At 33.6% G+C, this 15,519-nt stretch overlaps 1 protein-coding gene and 5 pseudogenes across 1 annotated transcript; 2 read left to right on the forward strand and 4 right to left on the reverse strand.

Moving 5' to 3' along the window:
* Positions 1 to 3,494: 3,494 nt before the first annotated feature.
* Positions 3,495 to 3,673, reverse strand: LOC122003288 (annotated as a pseudogene).
* Position 3,674: 1 nt separating this feature from the next.
* Positions 3,675 to 3,818, reverse strand: LOC122003181 (annotated as a pseudogene).
* A 2,962-nt stretch (positions 3,819 to 6,780) lies between these two features.
* Positions 6,781 to 6,896, reverse strand: LOC122003342 (annotated as a pseudogene).
* On the reverse strand, positions 6,897 to 7,039 carry LOC122003337 (annotated as a pseudogene).
* Positions 7,040 to 7,948: 909 nt separating this feature from the next.
* LOC122003336 lies at positions 7,949 to 8,092 on the forward strand (annotated as a pseudogene).
* Positions 8,093 to 10,287: 2,195 nt separating this feature from the next.
* LOC122001467 (uncharacterized protein At3g27210-like) lies at positions 10,288 to 12,259 on the forward strand. The gene is made up of 4 exons (XM_042556224.1): positions 10,288 to 10,538; positions 10,634 to 10,832; positions 11,442 to 11,522; positions 11,589 to 12,259. The coding sequence occupies exons 1-4, from the start codon at positions 10,533 to 10,535 to the stop codon at positions 12,038 to 12,040; spliced, it is 738 nt and encodes a 245-aa protein (XP_042412158.1). The 5' UTR covers positions 10,288 to 10,532; the 3' UTR covers positions 12,041 to 12,259.
* Positions 12,260 to 15,519: the final 3,260 nt, after the last annotated feature.

The raw sequence follows: 15,519 nt of genomic DNA on the forward strand, positions 1-15,519 counted from the left end.
CCAGGAGGTCGGGAGACTGTGCAGCCGAGAGGTCCGAGTAGGCTATAGAGCCAGGAGGCCTGAGAAGGTTGTGGAGCCGAAAGGCCCAAGTGGGATGTAGAGCCAAGAGGCTCGAGAATTTCCTGGTGGTCTCAATGTGACCAGCTAGAGGGGGTAAATAGCCTGCGATCAGAGTTAAAAAGAAATCTTTTACTTTTATTTAGCAAGGATGTACAATTTAATTAAGCAAAAACAATTAAGATTAAAGAAATAACAACTTAAAAGAGTATGTAAAAGGTCAGAGTTTTACTTGGTTATAATGTAGGTGGTTGTTAATCCAATGCATTGAAAAGCTTACTAAAGAACTCCTTCGTTGAAGGTAGAAAAGCCTTTTACACATGTTGACAGCTTAGAAATCACTAGGAAAGTTAATACAGAAGTTATTGTTTATTTCCTATCTCTAGGGGTTTTTTTATAGTCCATGGAAAACTCTATCCGAAACTTGAAGGTGCCTTCAATTAGGTTTAAGGTGCCTTTAATTGGGTTTAAGGCGCCTTCAATGAGACAAGTTTTATCATTGAAGATAAAACTTTATCTTTGGCCAACAATCATTTAAAGGTGCCTCCAACAAGCTGAAAGGCGCATTCGATACTATTCATGGAAGGTGTCTTCCAAGCCATTGAAGGTGCCTTTCTTGAGGTAGATCAGCTCTTTAGCTGATTTTCTTTGTGTGTGTGATAATCTAGTCTTCCAGAGTTGAGCTCACTTGAATCCAACTCTGGTCTTCTCATCAAGCAGACTTTCACTCCGGCTTCTCGTCCTTCGGAAGTGTCATGCGCATCGTTCTCGCTCCACTGGTGTACTCTTACACAACTTCTCATCACTCAGATGCACCAAGTCTGTCAACTCAATTCCCGTGTCATTATTCTCGTCCATCGCGTCTTCTGCTCGACTTCTTACGTTCTTAAGTCCCTGCACAATCAGACGCAAGACATCAAATAACACAGAGTCTAATTTGATTTGGTTGATCATATCAAAACTAATATAGGATACTTACATTTACTTTTTAGAATTATTTTAGTAATTTTCATTAATTCTCTCTTATCCACGAGGCACTATTGATAATAAATATAATATATTTAAATACATCATCTCAATCAAGTTTAATTATATAAAGATATAATTAAACTTTTTTAGTTCAACTGAAATGTTTTTATTGTCTAAATTTTGCTATGGATTCTACCTAATTTTGTAAAAGAAACAAAAAATGCGTGGAGCAAACTTAACCAGGAAATAAAAAAACATCAATAATTGAGACGTAATGGCGATAATATAATTATGAGACATTGATGATGGATACATGGAACGGATGTTGATTGAAATTGATTGAGACAACTGAGATTAAAATTTCTAGTTAGGACAGCCGACCATCACCTTATCTAATTCCAACAATTAATAACCAGACAAAAGTTCATGTCATTTCAAATAATTTTTCACCGATTTATCTTCAACGATCTTGACTTTTTTTCCCAAATGCTTCTATTTTTTATATAAAAAAATCAGATTACTCTTTTTGCCCGTTATTGATTGATAATTTCAATACCCGTTGAGTGAATTAGCCCCCTTATATTAGGTAGGATAATACAAAAAGATATACAAAGGAAAAATAAATTAATCTATAGAAAATAATTTTAATTTTTAAGTATTATCTTTATATTTATTTGTTAGGGTGACATATGAGAATTTCAACAATAAATTACTATAATAATCTCCCCTTATATAAAATTAATTTAATATCATACTTGAACTTAGCTAAAAAGTCAAGAAAAGTATATTTTCTAGCATCATCAACTTAAGATATTTATAGAAATTTCTCTACTCACAATATTGCTAATTATATGATGTGGGACTAAAGAGGACTCTAGATTTCAAATTGATTGACAGAAAATTTTCAATAATACACCATAGTTGAGTCTCGAACTCTTAATCCCTGATTGTTTAATAAGAAAATTTTTCAATAATATGCCACAAGTGAGTCTCAAACTCTAAATCATTGATTAATTAATAATAAAATTTTCCGATAATATACCTTTGCTGGCTCTTAAACTCTAGATCCCTGATTAATGTGTTTGTGGAAATTACTAATAAACCTTGAAATTATTTTTAGTATGAAGAGAAAAAAGAACATTAACGTAATTTCATTTTGGGCTTCACTAAATTAGTTAATAAAGGAGACAGATTCTTAATAAAATAGTTTTAATTTTTAAGTATTGCCCCCTACTTTTATTTTTTATAGTAGAGCTTACTCTAATATTTTTATAATTTTATATACTTCTAGGGATACTTGACCTATAGAAAATAGTTTTAATTTTTTAGTATTGCCCCTACTTTATTTTTTTTAGTGGGCAAGAGTCTAATATTTTTATAATTTTATATACTTCTTGGGGTACTTAGAAAAAAATTAAGTTGGGGTAGTTGCCCCACCAAAACTATACGTGGCTCCGCTCCTGGTTGAGTGTGTAAAATAACACATGAACGTGTGCGGGTAATGGATACTACTGTTGGAACCCCAAGGTTTTTTGGTGTAATCAACAAGTTAAGTTAGGTTCTGTGTGTTTTTAACCTTATGTCTAAGTGTGCAGGAGCTTCGGAGCACAGGTAGTCGAGCGGAAGACGCAGCTAGCGAGAAGGACGGTACGCGGTGCATCCGAGGGATGAGGCACTGTGGAAGAGTACACCGGCGGACGAGAAGGAAGCGTGCGGTGGTTCCGAGGGACGAGAAGCCAGAGCGGAAGACTGCTCGAGGAGCAAGAGACGCAGCTAGCGACAAGGTCGGCACGGGGTGCGACAGAGGGACGAAGACTACGGATGAGTACGCTGGTGGACGAGAAGGAACCACGCGGCGATTCTGAGGGACGAGAAGCTAGAGCGGAAGCCTGCTCGAGAAAACTAGAAGTTGGGTTCAGGTGAGCCCTATTCCGGATGGAAGAGATCACCCAAGCGAGCGGAAGACTCGGTCTGAGGCAAACGGAGTCGGAGCAGAAGACCCTGGCTAGAAAAAGTCAACAGGGTTGACTTTTCCCTCCAGGCGCTCGGAATAGTCCGGGGCGCCCGGAACTGTCTGGGGCGCCCGGAACCCTTCCAAGCGCCCGGAGTTGACTTTTTGACCAAAACGTGTCAATCGTGATCTAAACGTTGGGGGATAAAGTTTTATCCCCCCAGGGCACCCGGAACCCCTTCGGGGCACCCCGACCAAGGCTATAAATACAGTCTTGGTCCAGAAGCTTTTTAACAATTCCAAGCAATTCATTTCAGACACTTATGCGCTTCTTTTTAGAGTTAAGCTTATATTTTTTGTACGACAACGTTGTAAGAGGCTTCTCCGCCTAAAGGAGATTTGTTAGTACGCTTTTTATCTGCCTTGGATTAACAACCTCCCCGGTTGTAACCAAGTAAATTGTGAGCCTCGTCCTTTCTGTTTTATTTACTTACTCTTTATATGCAAGTGTTAGTTTAAGAAGTCGAGAAGGGTTGTGTTTTTTATTTTTGCAGGCTATTCAACCTCCCTTCTAGCCGACCGCCACGGTCCAACAACTACTTCATAAAAAATTAATTTAATTCTTTATATCAGATATTAAACTGATAAGAATAAATACTACACTTAATCTTAGCCAAAAGGCCGCCCATAAATTGGGTAAGGGTGCGTCAGACCCACAAAATAATGCAATGTTAGGATGACGTCTGAGAATCCTAGCAACAAGCTACTTTAATAGACTCACCTATATAAAAAATTAATTTAATATCATACTTGATCTTAGCCAAAAAACCGAGAAAACTATGCTTTCAAATATCGTCGACCCAAGGTATTAATAGAAACTTCTTTGCTCGCAGTGATGTCAATTATAAGATGTGAGACTAAAGAAAATTCTAGATTTCTAATTGATTAATGAGAAAATTCTCAATAATATACCGCAACTGAGTCTCGAACTTTAGATTCCTGATTGATTAATGAGAAAATTTTATAATAATATGTCAGTCTCAAACTCTAGATTTTGTGGAAATTACTAATAAACTTTAAAATTATTTTTGATATGAAAAGAAAAAAGAATATTAACGTAATTTCATTTTGAGCTTCATCAAAATTAGTTAGTAAAGGGGATAGATTCTTAATAAAATAATTTTAATTTTTAAATATTGCCCCTACTTTTATTTTTTTTTTAGTAGAACAAACTTTAATATTTTTATAATTTTATATACTTGACCTATAAAGAATAGTTTTAATTTTTAATTATTGCTCCTACTTTTTTTTATTTTTTTTTAGTGTAGTAAGTTGTTTAAGACTCTAATATTTTTACAATTTTATATACTTCTAGGGATACTTAAAAAAAAATTGAGGTGGGGCAGTTGCCCCACCAAAGCTATACGTGGCTCCGCCCGTAGTTGTATGTGTAAAATAATGTATGAACCCATGCGGATAATGGACTCTCCTTCATAAAAAATTAATTTAAATATTTATATCAGATATTAAATAAGAATAAATACCAAAAGGATGCTCATAAATGAGTAAGAGTGTGCAAGACTTATACAATAATACAATGCTAGGGTGACACCCGAGAATCCCAGCAAGCTATTGTAATTGACACCCCCATATAAAAAATTAATTTAATATTATACTTGATCTTATATAAAAAGTCGAGAAAAGTATACTTTCTAACATCGCCGACCGAAGGTATTTATAAAGTTTCTCTACTCGCAGTATTGCCAATTATAAGATGCGGGACTAAAGAGAACTCTAGATTTCTAATCGATTAATGAGAAAATTTTTAATAATACATCACAGCAAATCCCAATAGTACGCAACAACTAAGTCTTGAACTCTTAATCACTAATTGAATAATGAGAAAATTTTTCAATAATATATCGCAGCTGAGTCTTAAACTCTAGATTCCTGATTGATATGTTTGTGGAAATTACTAATAAATCTTGAAATTATTTTTGGTATAAAATGAAAAAAGAATATTAACATAATTTTATTTTAGATTTTACCAAAATTAGTTAGTAAAGGGGACAAATTCTTAATAAATATTTTAGTTTTTAAGTATTGCCCCTATTTTTATTTTTTTTAGTGGGGTAGACTCTAATATTTCTATAATTTTATATACTTCTAGGGGTATTTGAGTTATAGAAAATAGTTTTAATTTTCAATTTTTTACCTATCCCAGTAGATAAGTTTTTAAAATACCCAAATCACAAATCATAGTTTCAAAATTACCAAATCACGTACCCACTTCTCATTTTACCCTTATCCTCAAATCAATTCAATTGGAAAAATAAATCAGTTGAATCGATTTCATTCTGTTTGAAAAATCCATCAATCGATTTCAACCAAAATTTGCTGATGGACCTAGATACCTCGGAAGTATATAAAATTAATTCCTATATGTTAACCTAATTCTCCTGATTGTAAAAATGCTATCGAACATCAATTTGGCTTAATATATTGAGTAGTGATTTTTTGAACATAAATTAATTTTTTAGATATATTCATGTTCAAAAAATCACCGCTCTCAATATATTGTGTCAAATTGATATTTGATAGTATTTTTACAATCAGGAGAATTAGACAAATACAAAGAAACTGATTTTATAACATTTCAAGGTCTCTAGGTCCATCAACCGATTTTGGCAAAAATCGGTTGATGGACTTAGAGACCTTAAAACGATATAAAATCAGTTTCTATGTATTTGTCTAGTTCTCCTAATTATAAAAAATACTATCAAATATCAATTTGACATAATATATTGAGAGTAGTGATTTTTTTTTAAACTATGGTCAAATAAACCTAAATAAAATCAATGTAGGTTCATTCGGCTAAAATTGGTTGATCGATTTAGAGAGCTCGGAATGAAGTGAAACTAAATCCTATGAGTTCTTCTAGTTCCTATGATTATATCAATTCTCTCAAACATCAATTTGACCCAATATATTGAAAGTAGTGATTTTTTGAACATGAATTAATTTTTTAAATATATTCATATTTAAAAAATTATTTCTCTTAATATATTGGATCAAATTGATGTTTGATAGTATTTTTACAATCAGGAGAACTATATGAACATATAAGAACTGGTTTCATGTCATTTTGAGGTCTCTAAGTCCATCAATCGGTTTCAATCAAAATTGGTTGATGGGTATAAAGACCTCGAAATGACAGGAAACTAGTTTATATATGTTCGTCTAGTTCTCTTGATTGTAAAAATACTATCAAACATCAATTTGACCGAATATATTGAGAGCAATAATTTTTTAAACATGAATTAGTTTTTTAAATATATTCGTATTTAAAAAAATTATTACTCTCACTATATTGGGTCAAATTAATATTTGATAGAATTTTTATAATCATGAGAATTAGACGAACAGATAGACTAATGAATTTTTATATCATTTCGAGGTCTCTAGTTCTATTAGCCGGTTTTGGCTGAAACTGGCTAATGATTTTTTTCAAACACATAGAAAGAAATTAATTCAACTGAAAAATTTTTCCAATCGAATTTGATTTAAGGATAAGGGTAAAATGGGAAGTGTGTACGTGATTTGGTAATTTTGAAACTATGATACGTGATTTAGGTATTTTGAAACTATGATACGTGATTTAGGTATTTTGAAAACGTATCTACTAAGTTCGGTAAAAAGCTGTTTAATTTTTAAGTGTTGTCCCTACTTTTATTTTTTTTAGTGGGGTAAAACTCTAATATTTTTGTAATTTTATATACTTCTAGGGTAATTATAAAAAATTGTGTGAGTAATGGACTCTATTTCATAAAAAAATTAATTTAATTCTTTATATCAGATATTAAACTGATAAGAATAAATTCTACACTTAATCTTAGCTAAAAGGCCGCCCATAAATGGGTAAGGGTGCGCCAGACCCATACAATAATACAGTGCTAGGGTGATGCCCAAGAATCCCAGCAGCAAGCTACTATAATAGGCTCCCCCATATAAAAATTAATTTAATATCATACTTGATCTTAGTCAAAAAACTGGGAAAAGTATGGGTGTGTTTGGTTTACACGTTTTCCATTTTCATTTTCTAGAAAACGCGCATTTTCTAAAAAACAAAAAATGACTTTTTGTCATTCTCTATTTTTCTAGAAAATGCAAGCTATTTTTTTAGAAAATAGACACGGAAAATGCAAACCAAACACCATTTTCAGAAACGTGTGTTTTTCAAAAAATAAAAATGAAAAATACACAAACCAAACGCACCCTATGCTTTTTAACATCACCGACCAAAGGTATTTATAGAAGCTTCTCTATTTGCAGTGTTGCAAATTATAAGATGTGAGACTAAAGAGAACTCTAGACTTCTAATTGATTAATGAGAAAATTCTCAATAATACGCCGCAGCTGAGTCTCGAACTCTAGATCCCTGATTGATTAATGAGAAAAGTTTCTTATAATACACCACAACTAAGTCTCAAATTCTAGACCACTGATTGATTAATGAGAAAATATTTCAATAATATACCGTAGCAGAGGCTTGAACTCTAGATCTCTGATTGATGTGCTTATGGAAATTACTAATAAAACTTGAAATTATTTTTGGTTTGAAAAGAAAAAATGATATTAACGTAATTTCATTTTGGGCTTCACCAAATTTAATTAGTAAAGGGTACAAATTCTTAATAAAATAGTAATAATATATATTATTAGTATGTTATTATTTGATTAAGAATTTGTCCCATTTACTAAATGATTTTAATAAAATTCAAAATTAAATTACATTATGTTAATATTTTTTCCTTTTCACATTGAAAACAAATTTAAGCCTAATTTTCTCTCGTTATTTTAATATAAAAAATATGCACTGATATAATTCTCTTTAGTCTCACATCTTAGAATTGGTAACACCGTGAACAGAAAAACTTCTATAAATATATTGGCCTGATGATATTAGAAAGCATACCTTTCTTGGCCTTTTGGCTAAAATCATGTATAATTTCTATTCTTATCGGTTTAATATTTGATATAAAAAAATTAAATTTACAGGGAGCTCTCGATCGTTACCCTTACATTGTACTACTGCTTAAGTATAGTGCACCCGTGCACAACATAACCTTTTATTTAATTTATTTTCTTATATTTTTTAAACAACCGGTTATGTCAATCAAAATTTTCTTTTAGGATTTAAGGGTTAAATTATAGTATTAACATAAAAAAAAAATTTAAGTGCTCATGAGGTATTGACATATCAAATCCCTATATATATATAACATCATTTTCATTGAGAGAATTATTAGAGATATTACCCAAGATACAACAAAATTATCTGAAATTATAAATATAAATCAGACCTATTTGTTAAGATGACCTAATGATATCAAAATGTTAGGCTGACCTAGTTAGGGCGAGCTATTTGGTTGTCTAAACTATCGAGTGCTCAAGATGATTGTCCAAGTTGCCAAGTGCTCAAGTCGATCGCATAGTCAGCACGTTCGAATGGGTTATTGAGACGCCAAGCATGTGTTTGACATAGTTCCTTTAAAACAAATGATCTGAGCTAGTACTCAAGTGCTATCATAGAAAAATTCGTCGAGCAGAGGGTACAGAGACATAAAATAAGGGGAACGACAAAGAAAGGATTATGTGCTTCTGCATTTGTGTGTATTACATCTGCCTATGGTTGTAGTAGCATTATATAGAACAAAGACCCTTGCCGGCGCGAAGATATTCATAGAGATGCAACATAATTGTTCGTCGAGCCCAAGTGGGTTATTGTCGAGATGTTTGGTTGTCCAAGCTACTGATTGCTTAAGCTCATCACATAGTTGTCGAGTCTGAGTGGGTTACTGAGACACCAAGCCTACGTTTGACATAGTTTCAAGCATTGATTTTATACATGTTCACAATTATAAGCATTGATTTCATATAAACCAACCTCATAGTCATTCATCTCTTTGGCACTAAACTCTTATACACAGGGAAAATCTTTTCATCCATCTTATTTTCATTCACATTTCCAATGCGAATAAGAGTCCCATTGAATTGTCAAAGTTCAAATGAAAAGAATAATAATAAACATCGACCTATAACCAAGAAAAATAATAATAATAACATATGAGCCAAAATAAAATTAACACTACATCAACTAACACAAAATCAAATCCAAATCCATATGAATTTAATAACGAAACCCGAATAATAACTACATTATTTGAGAACTAATTAATCAAGTTATTAAAAAAATATATATAAAAAAAAATCATTATCTACTAAAAATTTTAATTTTAACAATTATTAATGTATCCAAATATCCATTAGAGTCTCTTATTTTTTTCAAAAGGAAAATTATCATGTAATTGAGAATTACCAAAGTCACCCTATAATTATTTTTTTTACTAAAAACATTTATAAAATAGTTAATGATCCAATGTTTCTTAAAATATCTTTTTTACGAAAAAATATTCATATGCAATTTAAGGTATCTAGAAGTTTATAATAATTCAAAATTTTAAAGCGCAAAATAATTTACAAATTAACTCCTATTTAATCAACTTTATTTGAACAAATAAAATTAATAATAAGACATAAAATGAATTAAAAATTAACTTTAATCAAGTTATTTATAAAAATGTTTTTTAGATATAAATAAATTTAATATGTTCTATTTAATGATTAAAAAAAATTAATTTTAAAAAATAAGATAGTTAGCAAATCATCCCTAATAGATTAATAAAGATAGACATAAATTGATTATAAATTCACCTTCTAATTTTGATTTTTATTCAAAATAAACTTTCTAAAATTAAAAAAAAATCTAGTTAATTTGTATAGATGTTAATAATGTTCTAAAATATAACACATTAATTTTTCTTATGTCTAAAATAGTTGACCATTATTTTATTATTTTTTAAAGTGTAAAAAAATCAGTATAAATCTTTAGGCGTGCTAAGTTAAATATTGGCATTGTGTTGTATTGTATTTAAAAAGATTCTCTAAAAAAATATCCATAAGTTATTAGTTTACTATAAAAACAGAAAAAACTATTTTATAAAAAATAATTATAAGAGCTAAACTCTCAATAATTCTCAATTATAAAAAATATATTTTGATAAATTACCCATTAAAAATAAAAAGGAGAAAATAAGGTCTTCTTCTTCAAAATAAAATAAATGATGGAATTCATGGTCCCATGCGAAGCTCAAGGGACAAACTCCAACAATTATCATGTATCATCCATCACGCGAAAAAGATTGATGGCATGTTAGTGCATGGCAATGGCATGGCATGGCATGGCATTGATTCCACTCTCTCTTGTGCAACCTAACTTTCAACAGGACTTTCTTTTTTTGGCTCCCTCACTAGCTCCAAGAAGAAAGAACAAACCAATTCTTCTTCCTCCTCTTTATTCTTCCATTTTTTGTTCAGCTGGGAAATCAACGAAGCCGAAGTGAAAAAAAAGAAGCAGCAGTCTTGAAGCCTTTTTTGTAGATTCCCATGGGTTGTTTTACCATAAAAATATGATCCTTTTGGTTTTGTCTTCTTTATGCAAGTAATTATTTACTTCCCTTTGCATCCTCGCCGTTCTATTTACGGCTTTTTTCTTTCCATTTCTTCACTTTTTGTGCTCTTTTTGTTTTCTTCCAGGCTTTTGTTCAGAAAAATCCAATCTTGAAGATGGGGGTGTGCACTTCAATACCGAAAGATTCAGATGCGTCGTCGATGAGGTATCGATTGGGTTTAACTTCCAAGGCTAAGAGGCTCTTCCTCCCGTCGCCCGCAAAAGAGAAGGCTTTGGATGGGGCGAATCCAGTTCATGGATTCGGTTCGCAGACTCCCGAGTTCGGTACGTCAATCGCATCCATCACTAACCTTTTTGTGTGCAAATTTGAAAGTAAACAGTGTTCTTGAGATTGCGGTCTTAGAGAAATTAAATACTTTGTCGATTCTGCTTTCTTCTCAAAGTAGATGGAGTTCTTCGCAGAACTGTAAGATTTGGATCATAAATTTCAATTTGTGGCGTGACGGTTTGTGACTCTTTCTTTCCCTTTCTTTAGCTCTTGCCACCAAATCTCTTCATGTTATATAATTCTTTAAGCTCTTCTACATTTTAGTGCTTGTCATTTTCGACTGTCTCAACCACTCTGTTTCGGCGGAACACTGATTAACTTGAACATGTTCCTTCTGAATTAATCACAAAAGCGATTAGTGTTATGGAGATTTTGATAATTTATTGATTGCGCTTCCTTCTTAGAGTAGACGTAATGGTTTGCCCAACTGCGAGATTTTGGATTGTTCGCTAGGTCTACTAATTTAGTTTCTATGAATGATGTTTGATTCTAAAACTTTCAAGAGATCATTCGGCAAGGAAAACCCTAACAATTTTGACTAGTTATCGAATGAAAAATCGATCTCTTTGTTCTTCTATTGCTGGATGTGTATATTTTAACTTCAGGGAGCAAGAACAAGATCTTCTTCGATACACAAGCGTGGTTTGATTCAGACTGCGACGATGATTTCTTCAGTGTGAATGGAGGTATGATTCCTGTATTCCTAACACCAATTGATATATATATTATGATAAATCGCTTTTGCTGTACAGAGTTCACTCCTTCGCGAGGCAGTACCCCGATTCATCCTTCGAGCACACCATCAACTCCTAAACTGGACAACCATTTTTTGTTCGACAAATCTCCATATTCAAAATCTGATGAACCTTCTCCTACTGGTAGGAAGAAGCTCGCTGAGCTGCTACGTGAGACCTCGCAGATCGAAAAACTCGATTCCTCAAATATTACGGAAGTGAAAGAAGATGCTAATGAGAAATCAGACATCTACAAAACAAGCCCCGCTCCGACACCAAACTCATTGAACGCAACGTCGTATCGCTCCGGAGCAAGCTCAGCTTGCAGCGCTGAGGTGACACCGAGTAGCGATCGCACGAGCAGGAAGGACAAGGCATGGAAAACTGGGCATTGCTGCTTGCCGAGCCTGCAAAGTTTTGGCATCGATGAGAGGAGGCAAAAGATGAGTCCCAGTCCCTGCGCTGCATGATTCCTCCATTGCCAAACGTTTAAAGCATCATCTTATCAGTTACTATGAAAATAGATAAGAATGAGTGTAAACTTTGGTCGAATAATCTCCATTGAGGTGAGGAAGTGTAATGAGACATCGGCAAGGAGGAAGCCTTACTTGAATTCTGTGATTGTACCTGTTTTTCTCACACCCAGAGCATATATAATTAGCTCAGAACTCTGAGGAGCATGATGAATACACACACTGGTTAGTATTTGCTCAAAACTTAGAAGAACAAATATATTTGTGCTGTCTGCCTTGATTTTTCACTGCAAATTATACAACAACATGACGATTGAAGAGGGAGAAAACTAAGGAAATTCGATGAGTAATTTGTTTTTTTTATTTATATGCCCTTTTCTTAATTTTTTCTATTTTATTTTTTTATTTTTGGAAAAAAAAATTAACTTCCGACTTGAACCAGACCACGAGTTAGCAAGTCTTGACTAGCACAGCCGCACAGGAGGGTCCGTTTTCCATCTCAGTCATTCGTTTCTTCTTCGTGCAAGGGGTTGTTGGATCGGATCGAATTCCCCTCTCTCTCTCTCTGCCAGGTCTAACTTTTACACCCTGTTTGGAATCCTATGGAATTGAATTTCTATGGTAATTGGAATTCAATTCCATAATTTGGAATGAATTTTTTAGATGGATTTGATATGGAAGTCAATTCCAATTCCATTCAAAATGTGAACAGTAAATCAGACCTCAAATGGTCAGATTTGGATAGAGAATTTACCATGGACAACTAAAATTACTTAATTGTCCTTTTAACTTAAAAACCTTTTTTCTATCTACCGACTCTCTTGTTTTCTCCTGCCTTTCTCCCGTGCGCCGTTTCTCCTTGCGCCAAAAACTTCTCCTTGCACCATTTCTCCCGTGCGCCACCTTCTTCATACTGCTGTCGGCCACCTTCTTCCCGTGCGCCACCTTCTTCCCGTCGCCACCACTGCATCATCAATTGGAGGTATGGATGTTGTTGATTTTGTGCTTCGTTGGTTTTGGCCCTTTTTTTGTTTTGTGCTTTATTGGTTTTGCCTTTGTTTGGTTTTGTTCCGTGTCTTTGTGGCTTTGTTTAGTTTTGGTTTTGTGCCTAAACTATTCTGTATTGAAGATGGTATTTATCTTGTTATTTGTTTGTGTGGTACAAAATATAGAAGGTACAAACTATACTGCTTGTTTGTGTGGTACAACTTATCTTGTTATTTGTTTCTTTCCAAACTATTGTCTACTACATGGAAGTTGGTACTTTGTTCAAGCAAAGATTGGTAAATCCAGAGTTAGCATTCAATATGACTATAAGTGAGCCAAGATTGGATAATTGAAAGACACTTACATTGTACGTAATATGAGGCAATTTGATAGAAATGCAATCTTAGCCATAGTTGCTTATGTTGGTTATTTAGCTTGCATGCAATATATGACTCGACATGTGTCTCGTATTGAAAGACCAACTACCCAATCACAACGATGTAATGGAAATCAAGTGCGCCGAGAATTGATGGTTCAATTAGAAGCCCATTATAACTCACGCTCTGTAATACACATGAGTTACGATGCTTTCACTCGATTAGTTGCAATACTTCGTGGAAGAGGACTTCTGAGGGATAATCAATACAATTTTGTTGCGGAACAAGTTGCTAAGTTTCTACATATTTTAAGTGGTCAAGGACGTGTTCAATCAGAAAGATTTTTCTTTCGTCGATCTACTGAGACCATTAGTCGTCATTTCCACAATGTTCTTAGAGTTTTAATAACACTTTAAGATCAATTTTTAATCCAACTAAATGATTCTACTGTCTCACCACAAATACTCAACAGTGAAGGAAGATTCTATCCATACTTTAAGGTATTTTTAAATATAAATATTCTTTTGGATTTATTTTTTAATGTCACATGATAATGATCGTTGGATTTATTTTAGTCCCCTCTCTCTCTGCCAGGTTTAACTTTTAAAGACTGCAGTTCTTCGTCGGAAAGGGGCAATGCCGGGAGGCTCCTCCTCTCTCGATCTCTTCCTTTCGTCCCGTTCACTTTCATCTCCGACATGGTTTACATCGAGCCCTGGGAGGCTGGGAGGAGTTCGTGGATTGATCGTTACACTCTTCCGCGCTAATCCCCAATCCGTAAGCTCTTTCTCTTCCCTTTTCCCCCTACTTTTGCATACTTTTTGGACTGAACTGTTTGGAGTTGATTGGTCGGAAAGTCGAGGTATGTCATGAAGAACAGGCACTGCGATGGGAAGCTGGTCCCTAAGGTCACCGACAATCGTGAGGTATGCCACTGTCCTTGATGACCTTTGCAATTATTTCACAATCTATAAACCGGTAACCGGAGAAGTCTTTCGTTTTTGAACCATTTTGATGCAATATGTTAGGCTGTATACGGAGTATTCTAATTGTCAATAGGCCATGCTTTTTCCGTTGTCATATTTGTTATGCCTACAAGCGTAGAGGTTGCCCACGAGGGAGGTGGATGTCGATGCCTCGGCTAAATAACCGAGCTAGAGAGACGAGAGATAGCGAGGGGGAGAGATTAAGAAGAAAATAACTTTATTGACTTTTCTATCATATCACTAAGGAGCGCTGGTAAGCTCTCTAAGTAGATGTCACAAATAAACTCCCAACTTAATTTATGATCGAAAACCCACAACTACACAAAGAATTGTTCTAGTATAAGGCCCAAGTCGAATTTTTCAAGGATTATGCTAGAAACATGCTTGTCTTGGATTACGAACACTCTTTTTGGGTTTTCAAGTTATGAAATGGGGTTTTGTAGTAAAACTGGAATATTAGACCAAGAAATAAATTGCAAGCTCTACAATTATCCTACTGCAGAAATAATTCTGAATAATCCAAAAGAACCAAACTACAAATAAAACTTGCACTAAATGATACTCACCCTAATTGCAATTATTAAATCTTCTTAATTCTAAATTAAGAGAGAACAACTAGAAAACGGCTCTTCAACTACTGAATTAAATGCAAAATTTCAATCTACTTAACCAACTCAATTCACCAACTGGACATCAACAACACAGAATTCTAGCTTATTCATTTAAAACTGCAACTTAACCAAATTCTAGCATTACCTCTAAATATGCATACTAGAAATTAATTACTCAATCTACGAACATATCTATCAAATAAAGAATGACTTAAACAAAAACACAGTTGAGTCTATCGAACTAACAAGAACACAAGAACAAAACGAGGCTAACAAAATACGAAAACAGAACAAAAGAAAGAACAGATTTGTTTAACAATTTAAACTGCAAATAAATCTAATCTATAAACTTCTAGATTCAGAAACAAGGGTGCAGAAACAAGTAAACCTAAACTAGAAACAAACTGTAAAGAAAATCTAACATCCCTACACCAAATCTTAAACCAAACTTGTCTTCTCCTTGCCGTCACACAAGGAATCTGCAGAGAACACTCCAACAGAAATCGATCTGGTGT

The sequence above is a fragment of the Zingiber officinale genome, chromosome 7A (genome assembly GCF_018446385.1).
Source record: "Zingiber officinale cultivar Zhangliang chromosome 7A, Zo_v1.1, whole genome shotgun sequence".
NCBI classification, from domain to species: Eukaryota; Viridiplantae; Streptophyta; class Magnoliopsida; order Zingiberales; family Zingiberaceae; genus Zingiber; species Zingiber officinale.